We start from the raw sequence: 15,756 nt of genomic DNA, 5'->3' as shown, positions 1-15,756 counted from the left end.
TATTCCAACAGTTCATATAAATCACTGTTTCAGATAAAAGGAAAAAAATGCTTTACACAGGAGATCAGCAATTGGTTATAGGTTTGGAAATATGAGTCGGCTTGTAGTAAAAATAAAACCACCTCTTCCATTATTAAAGAATGTCTCCTTTATGCGGAACAAGTCTTTAGCATTAAGAACTTTTCCTTGCATAAGAATTGTTAACTTGAAGTTCTCGGAAAACAGCCAATCCTGTTTTCTCTATTTATAAATGCTATTTTGTCTGGGTTTTTTTGAGGTCACAAAGGAAGCGTCTTCAGTGATCTGTCACTACGTTTTCCTTTACCGTGTATGTCAACGACCGCAATGTCAAACCTAGGACTCATACAAAAGCATTTCGCAGAGAATCATAAATACAGAACACGACATGTCCGAACAATGTTCTCATTACAGCAGGGAAAACAAAATGGATCAAAAAACAAAGCCTAAGATAAATGAAGGCTTGATCATTTTGCTAGTAGAGAAATGAACAATAGCATCCAGAACCCTCCAAAAAGGATTTGGCATATGAATGCACTTGTATGAAAAACTTCATCACATTTTTTTTTGGAATAGACTCCACTCCCATTTCCTGAGCTCACGCTCACTGATGGGAGTCCAGAGTACAGCCGCAGCACCTGCTAAGCCAGAAGGAAGACAGCAAACTTACAACTTACTCGCGACAGTCCTCAGTGTGGAAAATCAAGAGTTTTGGATCTAATTTCTTGGATACCGAAGTTGGTGCTCTGTCCCTTGGCCTTCTGTGATAGGATGTATAGGATGCCCTAGGGAAGTCACTCCACAATAGGGAGTGGTCACATTCATTTGAAGGCACCACTCCTTTCCATGTTACGCACCTAACTCAAACCCTAAGTAAAGAGGGACTCCAAGCATAATCACTTTCTTTACATCCTGCTAGTGAAAGAAAGTTCTGTCACTACAAATGCAGGGAACCAGAGACAAGCATGAGAAGAGAAAAATCTGCATTTCTTACAATGAGTGGCTGTGTGAAAGGTTTCTGCTGGGTTTGGCTAAGGCATCTAAAACTCCATGTCCGCTCCCAATTAGTCTACCTAGAACTTACAGTTCAGTTTTCTGGGGGCATAGGAAGAGGGGATTACATTTAGCTACCTCTTCCTTCTTAAAGTAGAATAGTTAAAAATATGTTCTCATGTATAAAGCAGATCAAATCAGTAACTGTCTAAATGACAACGCAAATTCGGTGTTAGCTATGACTAACATCTGACTGACTCCATCTCAGCAAGAACTAAAGGACAACAAAATCTCAGCTGCTATCCAACTAAGTGTTTAAAGTATACTAAGAAATTAGTGCTTGTTGATAGGATTACCAAGCAAATAAATTTAAGGCATAACTGGAGTTATAGCAAATGAAGTATATACTTTTTCCCTCTGATGCAATAAGGCCTCTGCCAAGAGAGATTGCTTTAAGAGTTTTCCTGCCCCAAATCAGCCAAAGGTCCCATGTATTGGAGGAGGAATAAGCTAAAGGCTGAGGCTTTTAAACAGATAACTACCGACTTTGAAACACTCAAGACTTTAGAGTTTGAGTCAAAATCATCATATATACTTATTAGATGCTGGAATCGATGAGGCCAAATTTGCCAGGGCCGCAACATGGATAAAAAGTCAAGTACACATGAAACATTCTTTTGTTTATACATGTCTAAATTTTAACAGAACCCTTAAAAAATCAGGAACAAAATGCTATGTTCACACAAAAATCCTTGTGCTTAGTTTGCAGGAAGGTATCAGAACAGTTGAAAACAAATGGTTTCAGTCTTTAACTTCACTTGATGAAGCTGCTCAGCAACATGTGCTGTTAGTGGTGAAACTGCAGAAACAATTCCGTTCTTGGATTTCAGGGAAAAGCCATTCACTCGTCAGTCTCTGCAGAGACAGGCAGAGACTCCCCTGCCCCCAACTCCTCTGACAGTTCCCTTCCACTTAATGGGGTCACTACCCAAGTGAACTCTCAGGAGGGGACGTTTCCATATAAGGCCATGTAAGTGTAAATTGACACAGCAATCTATGTCAAACAAGCCACTGAGTTTCTTTTGGGTGGTGGGATAGGGAAAAGGGCCTATGTCAATGAAATAAGACTTACAGAACAGTCAAAGAAAATTGATTTCTCAAAGTTCAATAAAAAAAAGAAAAACAAAAAAAAACTAGCTCATCTCTTATTTTCAAGGAGATGAACTACGGAAAATTCCTTCAAATTTACGCCACAGGCTTAATTTTGGACCTTAGGAAGGAATCTCCTCCCATTCTCTCTTCACATTTTAGGTTCTTCAAGTTGTTATTATAAATTGTTTGAATAGCAAAATCAGCCATGACCCGAATCATGGAGACATGTTGATTTCCTTGCATTGAAATACATCTATACAATTGAAAGTTATGCATACAGCACAAAACTATAAACAAAAAGGTGAAGCAAACTTTCTTTATTTTCAGGTAAAAACATTAACCTGATGGATTATTGCAGATTTGAGAAATCAGCACATAAAACGACTGGACAGCATTGCTTACAGGTGCTTTTATCTGTGTCGAGACAAAGGCTGAACTGTTTTGTCCCAAGTCAGCACAGGGAGAAGGGGAAGAGGAGCGTGGAATAAAATATGAACAAAAACATAAAACAAAAACAAAGGAAAAAAAAATTTTTTTTTTACTCCAACAGGGAAGGAAAACTGCTTAGTTTGTTTAAAAATTTTACATTAATTTAAAATGCTCTGGCCACAGAATAATAAATACCGGCCAGCCCAAGCTGTAGACTTCTTAACCTTCATAAAAGAAACAAATGAGCTTTCCCTGTCTCACTCTAGAGGCTGTTGCTGCTGGAATTGCCATGGAAACAGTCCTAGTGTGTCACACCTGGCAAAAAGCCAGTAATACCCTACACTATATTCAAACTAAACTATAAGAAAAGTCTACCTAGTTACAAAAGCTGAATTATATTCAATATATTTCAATCCAATGAATTTTAAATTAGATCTTAACTGCACAGAACATGGGACAATGAACCCATGGGTCACGAGCCCATGGGTAATGAAAATTTGAGAACTGTGAGTTGTATACAAAAAAACTGTGAGCTGCACAGACAATAATGAATCAGGGAGAGAAAATCAGAGGAAAGTGAAAAGCACATAGAGCTAGTCTACTAAACTATATTTGTCAAATACATGTGAGCTTAAATTTCTGTACTTATGTACAAGAGTTGTCTTTGGAGGAAACAAAACTGCAGACTTAGCTAGATGGATACACACAGCCCAGAATTAAACTGCACAGCGACATTTATTGTTCCAGCCTGGAAAAACATCCCTTTTTTAAATTTCACACAGCAAAGCATGTTAAAAACTTCACTCATCAAATAAATGATAATTTAAACAAGAACTTGCTAAAGAAACCTCATCACAACAACGTTTTAGGGCCTGATCACTTTAAGTCCATGGGGCCATTAATGAATATCAACCAAATGTCTCTTTATAATCTGCAAGCCGTTTTTCCTACAACAAGAAGGCGTAACATGTTTCCTTGACTCAGGTGATACATTAGAAAAGAAATCATGATTTGTTTCTTTTGCTGTAACAGGCAGAGACACTGCATTTCTTGTGATCAGGAAAGATGGAACGACTGCTGCCCTTCTCTTGCTGCTATCAACAGTTTTTCACGCATTATCTCAATGCTTGAATAGTCCGGCAACTTAAGATAGTTCACACAAGTCATTACAGAGGGCAAGAAGTCATCTGGGTTTTCTGTTGATTCAAATGTCTTTCGGACAATTGTCAAAGGTGGATTCAAACTCCGGAATCCTGATTAAGAGAAAAAGAAAGACAAGGAACTTAAGTTTTTAAAAAACGTCAACTATCAGAAAATATTCCACCGCTTTGCTGTACAATATTACACACAAGGTATTCTTTCTTGCTTGGCAATTACACATTCAATATACATTAAGTGCAAGGAACCTGCTTTATTATTTAAAAAATCGCTATGTAACGTGGAAGCAACAGTTCTTTATGCCTTCTGATTTTTAAAATGGAATACCCACAGTGGTTCACGGCTGCAATCCCAGCACTCGGGGAGGCCGAGGTGAGCCAATCGCTTGAGAGGCTCAGACCAGTCTGGGCAACATGGAGAAACCCTATCTGAACAAAAACACAAAAATTAGCCAGGCATGGTGCTGTGTTGTGCCTGTAGTCCCAGCTAGACAGGAGGCTCAGGCAGGAGGATCTCACTGGAGCCCAGGAGGCAGAGGTTGCAGTGAGCCAAGATCACGCCACTGCACTCCAGCCTGGGCGACAGAGTGAGATCCTGTCTCAAAAAACAAAATAAATCAAAAACAATAGAATACCAATTTAACTTATATTAGGATTCAATCTGAAAAACCAGATTTCAGAATCCATTCTCATCTAAGTCAACCAAGAGTTTAGAATGTACTAATGGCCTGGAATTTTCTCTAACCAGCATTACATGTGTATTAGTAATCCCACTTCAATATGTTTAAGACAAACCTCAGGCGAATCTCCCTGCGAGTGGTCTCGACGCACTCTAATGATATTGGAATAACTAAGAGGCACTGCAAGTGAGATAAAGAATCTCTTGCTGATGGTCCTGAAGTTTCACACTCACAAACCCACCCATAGGTAGAATAAATGCTAAACATCAACATCGTACCCACCTCCAACAGGCAATCTTGGGCTACCAGTCACAAACTGGAGAAATAACCTCTGCTGCTCATTATCAAAACTACTGAGAATCTCAAACAAAAACTTCACAGCCCGACTATAACAGAAATAAATATACCACAATTATTTCATCAGGTTAGAGTTTTAATCACATTGCATTGCATCACATGACGTCAAAATTAGATAGATTAGCACTTTTAAATTACACATGTATTTCCATTACAATGTACTCAATCAAATGTGTTTCTGTTATGACTAGAATTCAGATGGAATGATCACAGTTGTAGGAAGACTGGGTCTGGTACTGTACAGATAGTTCTGCTTTACTACATGTAATAGTGGGGAACAGGATTAAATCTGTCTTCCCCAACCCCTAGTATTTTCACAGAAATACCTGAGAAAGAAACCCTTGGGTCTTCATTTCCTATCTTGAGAGAAGTAAGGCCGAAACAGAAGTAAGCATCCATTAACAGGCAGACATTTTAAAATGAACCACTTCAACTTTTGTTGTTTACACGTGTGCACGCGTGTGTACACACACACCCCCCCTCCACATTCTTCAGAATGAATAGAAAAACTGGCAGAGCCCAGTACTTACCTGTCATGAGTGTAACCGTGATCAGGCCTGCAGCATTCCATCAGTGTCTTTGCATCCCAAGTGTCTGCTTTACTGCCACAAAGGAGCTGATCCAGCTGTGAGTTCAAATAAGGGTAAAAAGAATTAGGAAAGAAACATTTGCTTACCTGAGTGAAAATAAAGGTCTATGTGTACCACACAAGAGTATCAGTCTCAGTACTAAAACCTTCTGCCTGGGACCTCTTTCTAAAAAAACATGTAGAGATTCCACTTCCCTTTTAGCTGTACACTATGAAGCACCCTGCCCATCTGTAGGGACTTGGTTCTGGAGAAACCCTTCCTCTCAAACCAAAAACACCTGATGACCCTTGATTTCCGTTTCCTTTCGTCCCATTACTTTAGGTGCTTTAAATATGGATAATCTGCTTCTAATCAGGGAGATTTTATAAATCCTGGCTTTCAGAAACACAAAAGTATACAGTAACAGATGCTAAGGGAGAGAACATTGAGCTGGAGAAAGAAGTGGGACAAGCAAGCTGAACCAGGACACAGCAAATGGGTAGGTCTTTACACTTCGCAGAGAGGCATGTCTACACCATATGGTTGGTTGTATGGGGACCAACCTAGATATTATAGAGTGCATATTAGAAAGCAATATATGCTTTCATGTCCTTAGAAAATCTAACATCAGTTTCAAATTAAAACCATGCCTTTCCTCTGGTTAACTGCTGAATTGTAGAAGACTGCATACTTCGAGAAAATCCAATTTGAGGCCAATGAAATTTATTATCTATTATATACTGCTCACTGTCTGCTCCTATATATTTAAAGACAAAGCCTTGCTCTGTTGCCCAGGCTGGAGTATAGTGGCTAATCACAGCTCACTACCATCATGATCTCCTGGGCTCAAGTGATCCTCAGCCTTCCAAGTAGCTGAGACTACAGGTGCATACCACCATGCCCAGCTAATAATTTTTATTTTTATTTTAGACGAGGTCTCACTATGTTGCCCAGGCTAATCTTAAATTTCTGAGCTCAAGTGATCTTCCCACCTCCGTCTCCCGAAGTGCTGGGATTATAGGCTGAGTCACTGTGCCCAGTCTATTTAATTTCCATTACTCTGTGACAGGGGTTATTCCAATTTTACAGATAAACAGTCCTATCAGATACAGTAACTTGGATAAGGTTATACAGCAAGTGGTGAGGACCATGACTCTATTCCAGGTGACAAGCAGTGCCTACAAGTATCAGGCACACTACATGCTTAAAAAAAGTAGTAAATCAAAGTAGACACAAATATAACTGAGATTAAGATGTTAAGTTAATCAAAAAGTTACAGATTCAGTCAGTAGTGGACGTACACTCTAAAACTAGTATTCAAACAGTAAATAAAAAGATTTCAAAACGGAGGGAAACGGCACACATTCTAGAGCCTTTCTATATCTCACGACCAGTGAGCAGTTCTTTTGAGATTTGGCACTTCAAATAAAGATGGTTATATGGTTTGGCTGTGCCTATACCCCAAATCTCATCTTGAATTGTAACTCCCACAATTCCCACCTGCTGTGGGAATGACCCGGTGGGAGGTACCTGAATCATGGGGGGCGGGTCTTTCCCAGGCTATTCTCATAATAGTGAATATGTCTCATGAGATCTGATGGTTTTAAAAAGGGGAGTTTCCCCGCACAAGCACTTGTCCTGTCTGCTGCCACGTAAGATGTGCCTTTCACCTTCCACCACGATTGCGAGGCCTCCCCAGCCACGTGGAACTCTAAGTCTAATAAATTTCTTTCTTTTGTAAATTGCCCAATCTCGGGTACGTCTTCATCAGCAGCATGAAAACCGACTAATACAGATGGCTAGAGAAAACCAAGCACATAAATCCATTTCTTCCATTCTCAGAAGTATTCTCTGTATTTGACAATTAGATAATTCATAATACTTTCTTAAAACTTCAAGGACTAACTTTGATTGTGAAACAATGTCTCATCGAATCGAAGTTTCATTAAGAAATAAAGTAAAGCCCCCTCCATGTCTCTTGGCTTCCATAGCAGTACAGAAACATGCAGAACATGCCACACACCACAAAAGTCCCCATTCTCCACTGAATGGCACTGAGGGTCTAGGCTGACAGAGATGCTATGCTTACTCTGTCACGCATGGAACCCACTACTCCAATCTAAGAGAGGACACCTACTTAACATTCTTACTTGCTCAGGAAATTCTTTGTCTTTCCCAAACCATCCCATGCTATCAAACACCCATTTTTTTGTTTTTGTGCAACAATACGGTCTTTGACTAGGCAGCACAGAAACATTCCACTAAAATTATAGGTATGACCATTTCTTTTAGACATAAGCTACTCACTTCCTCCGGGTAGAAGTACTGAAGATGACTGAGTGGGAAGACTGATTCAAATCCATCTCTGAACGAATCAAATTGCCTAGAAACGCCTTCATTTAGTGCCCAGAATATAACCAGCTGCAAAAAGAAAGTTTTCAAAAAACTGTGACAAAATTTCAAATCTCTTTATTATTTAATATGTGGCAAAGTACAGTGAAACACCCTTCTGGATCACTTTATAAAGAACAAACAAGTTATTAGGTCTTTAAAATACCTGCTAGAAAACTACATGAGTAAAACCTCAGGTTGACATCTAATGTGGGGCCCTTACCAATAACAAAATGTAAAAAAATGCCATGTGCATTTATATTTAGTATGTTTAAAAAATCTACTTATGTTAAACCCATGCCATAGAGTTACATTACCTCACTAGATGGGAATCAAATGAGAATTTCCCAAGAGGATAAAATGAATTAAAGGTAATGTTTGAAGAATCACAATTACCCACTATTAAGGGTTTTTAATTTTTAATGTAAAATGTTTAGTTCTAAATCCTGTGAAGTTCTTAGAACCCAACCTGTCTGCAGTGTGTGCTTCCTGTCAGAAGTAGGCAAAGCCTGGAAATGAAGTCACACACAATTGGAGAGGAAGAAAAAGCAACTCTTATTGGTCCAACAATCTAAATGTTAACTCATTATTTGCTAGGAAGATGGAAGAATGGCTTTCACAAAGTCAGAAGAAACAGGATGAGAAGACAGGCTCACTGACTATTAAAAAGGAATTACTTATGAATTACACAACTGTTAAGTAACAGGGGATTTAGGTTGTTGTTATTATTTCTTTTTTTTTTTTTTTTTTTTTTTTTTTTTTGAGACGGAGTCTCGCTCTGTCACCCAGGCTGGAGTGCGGTGGCCAGATCTCAGCTCACTGCAAGCTCCGCCTCCCGGGTTCACACCATTCTCCTGCCTCAGCCTCCCAGGTAGCTGGGACTACAGGCACCGCCACCTCGCCTGGCTAGTTTTTTGTAGTTTTTAGTAGAGAAGGGGTTTCACCATGTTAGCCAGGATGGTCTCGATCTCCTGACCTCATGATCCGCCCGTCTCGGCCTCCCAAAGTGCTGGGATTACAGGCTTGAGCCACCGTGCCCGGCGTTATTATTATTTCTTTTGAGACAGTCTTGCTTTGTCGCCCAGGCTGGAGTGCAGTGGCATGATCTCAGCTCACTGCAACCTCCGCCTCCCCGGTTCAAGCAATTCCCCTGCCTCAGCCTCCCGAGTAGATGGGACCACAGGTGTGCACCACCACGTCCGGCTAATTTTTGTATTTTTAGTAGAGATGGGGTTTCACCATGTTTGTCAGGCTGGTCTTGAACTCCTGACCTCGTGATCCGCCTGCCTCAGATTCCCAAAGTGCTGGATTACAGGCATGAGTCACTGCACCTGGCCGGTTATTATTTAACCTATAATCTCTCTCTCTTTGACTGAGTGGGAAGACTGATTCAAATCCATCTCTGAACGAATCAAATTGCCTAGAAACGCCTTCATTTAGTGCCCAGAATATAACCAGCTGCAAAAAGAAAGTTTTCAAAAAACTTTTCTTTCAAAGCTGATGAAGAAACTGGAGATGAAGTTTTTCAGAGGCTCCATCTAAAGTCCCACAGCAAGTTAGTGGAAAGGTCAGTTCAAGGGGTAGGTGGCCATTCTGACTTAAATCCAATGCCCTTTCCATCCAATGTCAGGAATAAACCAAAAAAAAAATTGTCAAACATTGGTAATAAGGATCTATATAGTTGTAATTTAAAATACAATTTGTGTTCAATATAAAACTACTTTTCCTGAATTTAGCAAATATAGTCAAGCATCACAAAATAATATATACATGCTTTCTTTTTTTTTTTGAGACGAAGTCTCACTCTGTTGCCCAAACTGGAGTGTGGTGGCGTAATAGTGGCTCACTGGAACCTCCACCTCCCGGGTTCAAGCGATTCTCCTGCCTCCGCCTCCTCAGTAGCTGGGACTACAGGTGTGCACTACCACACCTGGCTAATTTTTGTATTTTTAGTAGAGATGGGGTTTCACTATGTTGGCCAGGCTGGTCTTGAACTCCTGACCTCATGATCTGCCCGCCTAGGCCACCTAAAGTACTGGGATTACAGGCATGAGCCACTGTATCCAGCCACATATATATTTAGTGTGTTTTAAAAATCTATTTATGTGAAACCTATGCCATAGAGTTATATATTACCTCACTAGATGGGAATCAAATGAGAATTTCCCAAGAGGATAAAATGTTATTGAGAATTAAAGGTAATGTTTGAAGAATCACAATTAGCCACTATTAAGGGGTTTTAACTTTTTTTTTTGAGATGGAGTTTCACTCTGTCGCCCAGGTTGGAGTGCAGTGGTGTGATCTTCACTCACTGCAAGCTCCGCCTCCTGGGTTCACGCCATTCTCCTGCCTCAGCCTCCCAAGTAGCTGGGACTACAGGCGCCTGCCACCATACCCGGCTCATTTTTTGTATTTTTAGTAGAGATGGGGTTTCACTGTGTTAGCCAGGATGGGCTTGATCTCCTGACCTCATAATCCACCCATCTCGGCCTCCCAAAGTGCTGGGATTACAGGCATCAGCCACTGCGCCCGGCCGGGTTTTTAATTTTTAATGTAAAATGTTCTAAATCCTGTTCTTAGAATCCAACCTGTCTACATATATATATGTATTTTTAAGAGAAAGGGTCTCACTCTGTCGCCCAGGCTGGAGTGCAGTGGTGCAACCTTGACTCACTGTAACTTTGAACTCCAGGGCTCAAGCGCGCCCTCCCACCTCAGCCTCCCAAGTGGCTGGGACTACGGGCTCGTGTCACCACACCCAGCTAATTTTTGCATTTTTTGGTAGAGATGAGGCCCCCACTTTGTTGCCCAGGCTGGTCTTGAACTTCTGGCCTCTAGTAATCCTCCTGCCTCTGCCTCCCAAAGTGCTGGGAGGATTATAGGCGTGAGCCACTGCACCTCGCCCATAAGTCAGTAATTTGAAAGGTGTCACCAAACATAAAAGTGTGCACTTCACATGCCTGGAGTAAATTCTGTCAAGCTAGCTGCCTTGATGGAAATGCAAAAACGCAATTTAGTAAGAACACAAATGATCTCTCTTTTCACTAATTTTTTAAACTAGGAAAATGTGGTGTAATTAGATAGCATTTAAGCCTGAGGAGAAATAATTCAAGGTTATATAAGACAAGAAATATCTGATATGTGCACTCAAGAGCAAAGAGCTCTTGAGTAAAGCAGCCTTCATGCACTGGTCCTGGGGATGCGGAAGGTCTCAAGCCATAGCGTGTGCAGCCAGAAGCAAGGTACAATCAGGCAAAGTCCTCTGTCTTCACAACTGGCCTACCCCGCAAAGACGCACAATTACATACTCTTAGATACTCCTCTAAATTGTGGATGGTGACTGGTATATCCTTCCCTCCTTTCTTCAGTTCGATATTGGGAAACCCTGGCAGAGTGAAATCCAGTCCTAGATCTTCAACTGAGCAGCCATTCATAGTCAGGGTTTCTAATGCATACTGTAGACTCTCTTTGGTCTAAAAAACACAAATGGGGGAGAAATGGTATCAAGCAAAGTTAACTCACAGTTTTTTGTTTAAAAAAATAAAAGATATCCTAATAAAGCTGATGGTTTCCTTTAACTCTTAGCTTCTTTATTCTTTTCCTGGTCATAATCTACATATGAACGAGTCACTGAGATCACAAAGGAAGTAAGTATAAGAAAAGAGGGCTGAAGTGCTTCTTCATTATGGGATGCTGCTGCTCAATTTCAGCACATGCAAAACAAATTTCACAGTAAGTGCATAATAGGCTGCCTATTAGTTAATTTTAAGAATGTGGACTCTAGAACTAGACAAACTTTTCATTACTTCTAGGCTAATCTTGAATCCAATACTGTATAAGTATACAGCAAATACTGATAATACAGTTGGGAAACTGTAAATATAAAAAACGTACTATCTAGTGATAGTGATTAACTTTCTCCCCCTGCAAAGCTCGAGTCTACAGAATGAAGCCTGTAGGCTTCATTCAACTACTTCAGGCCTCTGATGCATAACAAGTTTGTATCCATGCAGCAACACTGTGATTTAAAAGAAAAAAAAAAAAAAAAAGTTCCAAGAAATCCCTAAGAAAAAGGCAAGCAATACTTTATAAGACAAATGTTAAAAAATCTTTATTACTCACTTTTTAAAAATGTGTAAGATTATAAAAGGCCTATGTAAATTTTTTTTAAACTTAAGGATCAAAAACCAACATACCAAAATGCAAATTCCATCTAAAAATGAAGACATCAAGTTAGGAGAAAGAAGACAAATGGCTTTCCAAACTGGAAATGCCTCCGTGTACGAAATTCCTATAGGCTAACAATTAAGGTACAGAAAATTAGTCATTTAAACTAGAAATGGTTAGAATGCTCTGATTAATTAATTAATCATGTTTTAAAAAGCAAACTAAATGCTGTTTAGGATTCTAAATAATTCAGAATACTCAGGAGGCAGCAGATGATTGAAAGTAAATGGTCACAAAATTATGTCCATTTTTACTTCTCTGCAAAAACCCACTTTTAAGCCTCTCTCCATTTTAGGTGCCATTTGAAGTCCTCCAAAGGGAGGCATTTTATTTTACATTTGAGGTATTCTTCAGTAGAAAGATTTAAAAAAAAAAAAAAAAAGTTCTCCATTTTCATCTTCCCCCACTGGTAAGTTCTCAAAACTATCCTCATACTCCCTGTCACAGATTAAGGTGATCACTATTACACTATTGGAAAGTCTTCTCTCATAGCTACCAAGGAAATTGGTAAATTTATTTGTAAAGATGTGCATTATAAAGTGTTGTTATTAGATAGGAATCTAGAATTTACAATGTCCTAGAGATGTTTAAAGAGAATTTACATTAGTTTCTCTAGATTTTACACAGTAAGTCGAGAAACTAATGTAAATTCCCTTTAAACATCTCTAGGACATTATAAATTCTAGCACATTTTCCGTATCTCTTTAGAGAATTTAAGCTACCAAGTAGAATCTGAGCCAGGACAACTTGCCCCATCTCTATACTTTATTAAAGAAACAGGATGTGGTTTTTTCAGAATGTCACCATTTCTCATGCTCTTGTTCACAGTTGGTTATTATGTCAATTTCTGGAGTGTGGATTCTGTGCCATTCATTTTACATTTTTAAACTGACAACATCAGGAATAATAAAGGATAGAACAAATCTCAAAAACAAACAAACAAACAAACAAAAACTACTGACAAGAGAACTGTGGCGGTGTACTGCATTTGAGACAAGCATATATAATAGAGCTTGCTCGGTGTGGAAGCATGCAGACAGCCTGGGTTTGAGTTCCTGCTCTGTGTTCTCTAGGTGTGTCAGTGACCTTAGGCAGGTTGCTCAACCTGTCTGCCCTGGTTTGCTCACCAGTAAAACAGAGATATATACCCCAATCTCACATGGTAGTTGTTGGGATTAAATAAATTAACATATACATGGTACCTAAAACAGAGTCTCCTGTTTTACTTGCTTTTTTGTTCTTCCTTTTTTTGTTTTGCCATTATTTACCTAAGAGATAATCCTAAACAACACTGTAATAGTTTAAAACTTACCAAGTTGTTAAGTGAAAACCAAAATGGTTCTAAAAATTCTAAAATGACAAATTTTGTACAGAAAAGGTGGACTTAGCCTCTCTGAATACCAATTTCTCTTAATAGACTTACTTTTCGAAACAGCACCACATAAGTACAAATTAATACGGGGGATAAAGAGAATCTCCTTACAAATCTTCTAATAAAAAGGCACTCTAAAATCTTATCCCTCTATTGTAAGATCCTCTCCACCTCATCAGGAGAGGTGACACTCTCCCTCACTACAGAATCTCAATGTGCTATTCTTACTTAATTTATAAAATGAGGGTTGATTTAATAATATTGGTCCAAGTTACCAGTCCAAACAGAAGCTTTCTGGGTCTGTGCCACAAAAAAATAGAACTTTGTTTTCTTCTAACACCAGACACAAAACCATTATTAATCTCAGATTGAGTTAAGTAATTTATCTATTAATTATATACATTAAAATTACACAGTAATGATATGAAGTTCAAGGTTATCTATGAGATGTCACAGAGAAACCTCAACATGTATTACCAAGGAATAGTTGTTGGCACTCACAGTGACCTTTAAAACATATCTTCCTGAGATCTCTAGAAACAACACTGTTCCTAAATTAAGGTACCTTTCTTGAAAATAAATCTGTTCTGAGAACAGTTTTACTGATTCAAATGCTTACTAAAAGATGATATAATATCTGCCCAGATACATCAGAGTTCTTATTTATGGTCTGATTTAGAATTGTATTTTATTTGCTAATCAAGATGTTTATAACCTGCTGTGAGTATAGGTCATGTGACCCACTGTGAAATCATGTATCTTAGTTAGTATAACACAAGAATTAAAATCTCCTACAATATAACATTACTATAACAACTGAGTCAAATACAAACCATTTAACAAAAGCCTCATTTTTCTAAAATAAAGATCTGATCCACTCGACTGTTTCTTCTAAGCCTACCTGGGATTTATCTTGTTCAAGTCTTTTCTTCTGTCTGACAATGTCTTCTAGGTGATAAACTGATCTGGCTACAACTGGGTCGATGTCAAACAAATCATGTGATGTCAGTGAAGTTTCTTGCCGTAGCATCCATTTATAAAAGGGTAAGCCAAGGGGAAGGTCCACCTGAAACGGAATATGCATAATATTTTCACTGTCACACTGAGCTTCCGGCATTACCGCCATCTAAGGCACTTCAGGAGATCATTTAAATATTAATAGGTCAAGTAATCCCCAAGAAAGAAAATTCTGTAGTTAGGAACTATTTCTCCCACTACACAAAACTGATTCTCTTGATTTGGGGCTCTAAACGCAACTCTACTGTAGTCTGTATCATTGAATATCCCAAAGCAAAAAATGTTAAGGGAAAAAACTTACTATATTTAAAATAGAAAACTAAATGGAACTTCTAAACTAACTGATAAACTGCCCACTCTTCAGTTAAAGTGAAATTGTAAACGTGTCAATTTGGCCACAGGTGAAAATGTCTTAAACATACTGATAAAGTGCCTCTGGAAACGGGAGAAGAGCATGGTGGCTCGTGCCTGTAACTCCAGTGCTGTGGGAGGCCAATGTGAAGGGGTTGCTTGAGGCCAGAAATTCAAGAGAAAAAGCAATGAAGAAATGTCCAGAAACATTCCAACCTCTATGAATGCTGATCACTTGGGTTATTTTCACAACAGCGCTCTAAGGTAAATTTAATGAAGTTTAGTTACATGCACAAACTTTCCTACTGAATTGAAAAGGTAATGTCAGACTCTAGAAAATAAATAATTAATACCACCTTAACTTGCCTGATTATCTGAATCCTTGCTACCCAAGGAGTGGTCCACAACCTGGCAATTGGGCGTGCCCTGGGAGCTGACAGGAAAACTTAGAATCTTGGACAGTAGGACAGTCTTACCCCTGCCCAACTGAATCAGAACTGGCATTTTTAACAAAATCTCCAAGTAATTCATATGTGTATTAAAGTTTGAGAAGCACTGCTCTGAAGTATAGCAGTAACTACAGGGGACTGAGGTACCTGCACAGAACATTCTACACCAAACCTGCAAAAAGCAAACCATCGTAAACTTACCAATCTGAAATCCATGATAGCCTTGGCCATTAATTTTCCTAAGAAGCGAAACTTCATCTTAACCTTTGCGATATGAGCTGGTTTTGCTGTCCTACCAAAGGGAAGCGCAAACAGGCCCTGGAGGTTTTGAATATACTTGGTCCCTTCTTGGCTTCCTGAAAAACAAGCAATTCACCAAACTTTAGATGATGTTTCCAAAAACAAAACAAAACCTGGTAACTAAGAACATTTAAAGAAATTAAGTATTCTCAAAATGGGAGTGCAGATCACTGAATGAAGTCCTCTAGAACTGGACAGGCCTTCCCTACTTGATAAATGAGAAAACAGAGGCTGAAAGAAGCAAGCACAGTTGTCCATTAGAAATTAAATATATTTAATGAACTGTCAGAGTCC

The 15,756-nt window shown here is 39.0% G+C and overlaps 1 protein-coding gene across 1 annotated transcript in view; it reads right to left on the bottom strand.

The window, feature by feature from the left end:
- Positions 1–267: 267 nt before the first annotated feature.
- Positions 268–15,756, bottom strand: part of TRIP12 (thyroid hormone receptor interactor 12) — a 155,760-nt gene continuing 140,271 nt past the window's right edge. Inside the window, exons 37-43 of the mRNA XM_030917083.1 lie at positions 15,364–15,518; positions 14,247–14,411; positions 11,055–11,219; positions 7,663–7,776; positions 5,317–5,411; positions 4,712–4,815; positions 268–3,845 (exon numbers count right to left, since the gene is read on the bottom strand). Of these exons, the coding sequence (XP_030772943.1) occupies positions 3,649–3,845; positions 4,712–4,815; positions 5,317–5,411; positions 7,663–7,776; positions 11,055–11,219; positions 14,247–14,411; positions 15,364–15,518 (995 nt within the window). The 3' untranslated portion in view covers positions 268–3,648. The remainder of the gene's footprint in view (positions 3,846–4,711; positions 4,816–5,316; positions 5,412–7,662; positions 7,777–11,054; positions 11,220–14,246; positions 14,412–15,363; positions 15,519–15,756) is intronic.

This window comes from Rhinopithecus roxellana, chromosome 14 (genome assembly GCF_007565055.1).
Source record: "Rhinopithecus roxellana isolate Shanxi Qingling chromosome 14, ASM756505v1, whole genome shotgun sequence".
Taxonomy (NCBI): domain Eukaryota; kingdom Metazoa; phylum Chordata; class Mammalia; order Primates; family Cercopithecidae; genus Rhinopithecus; species Rhinopithecus roxellana.
The sequence above is the reverse complement of the archived record's forward strand: the minus strand, read 5'-3'. Positions and strand labels throughout refer to the sequence as shown.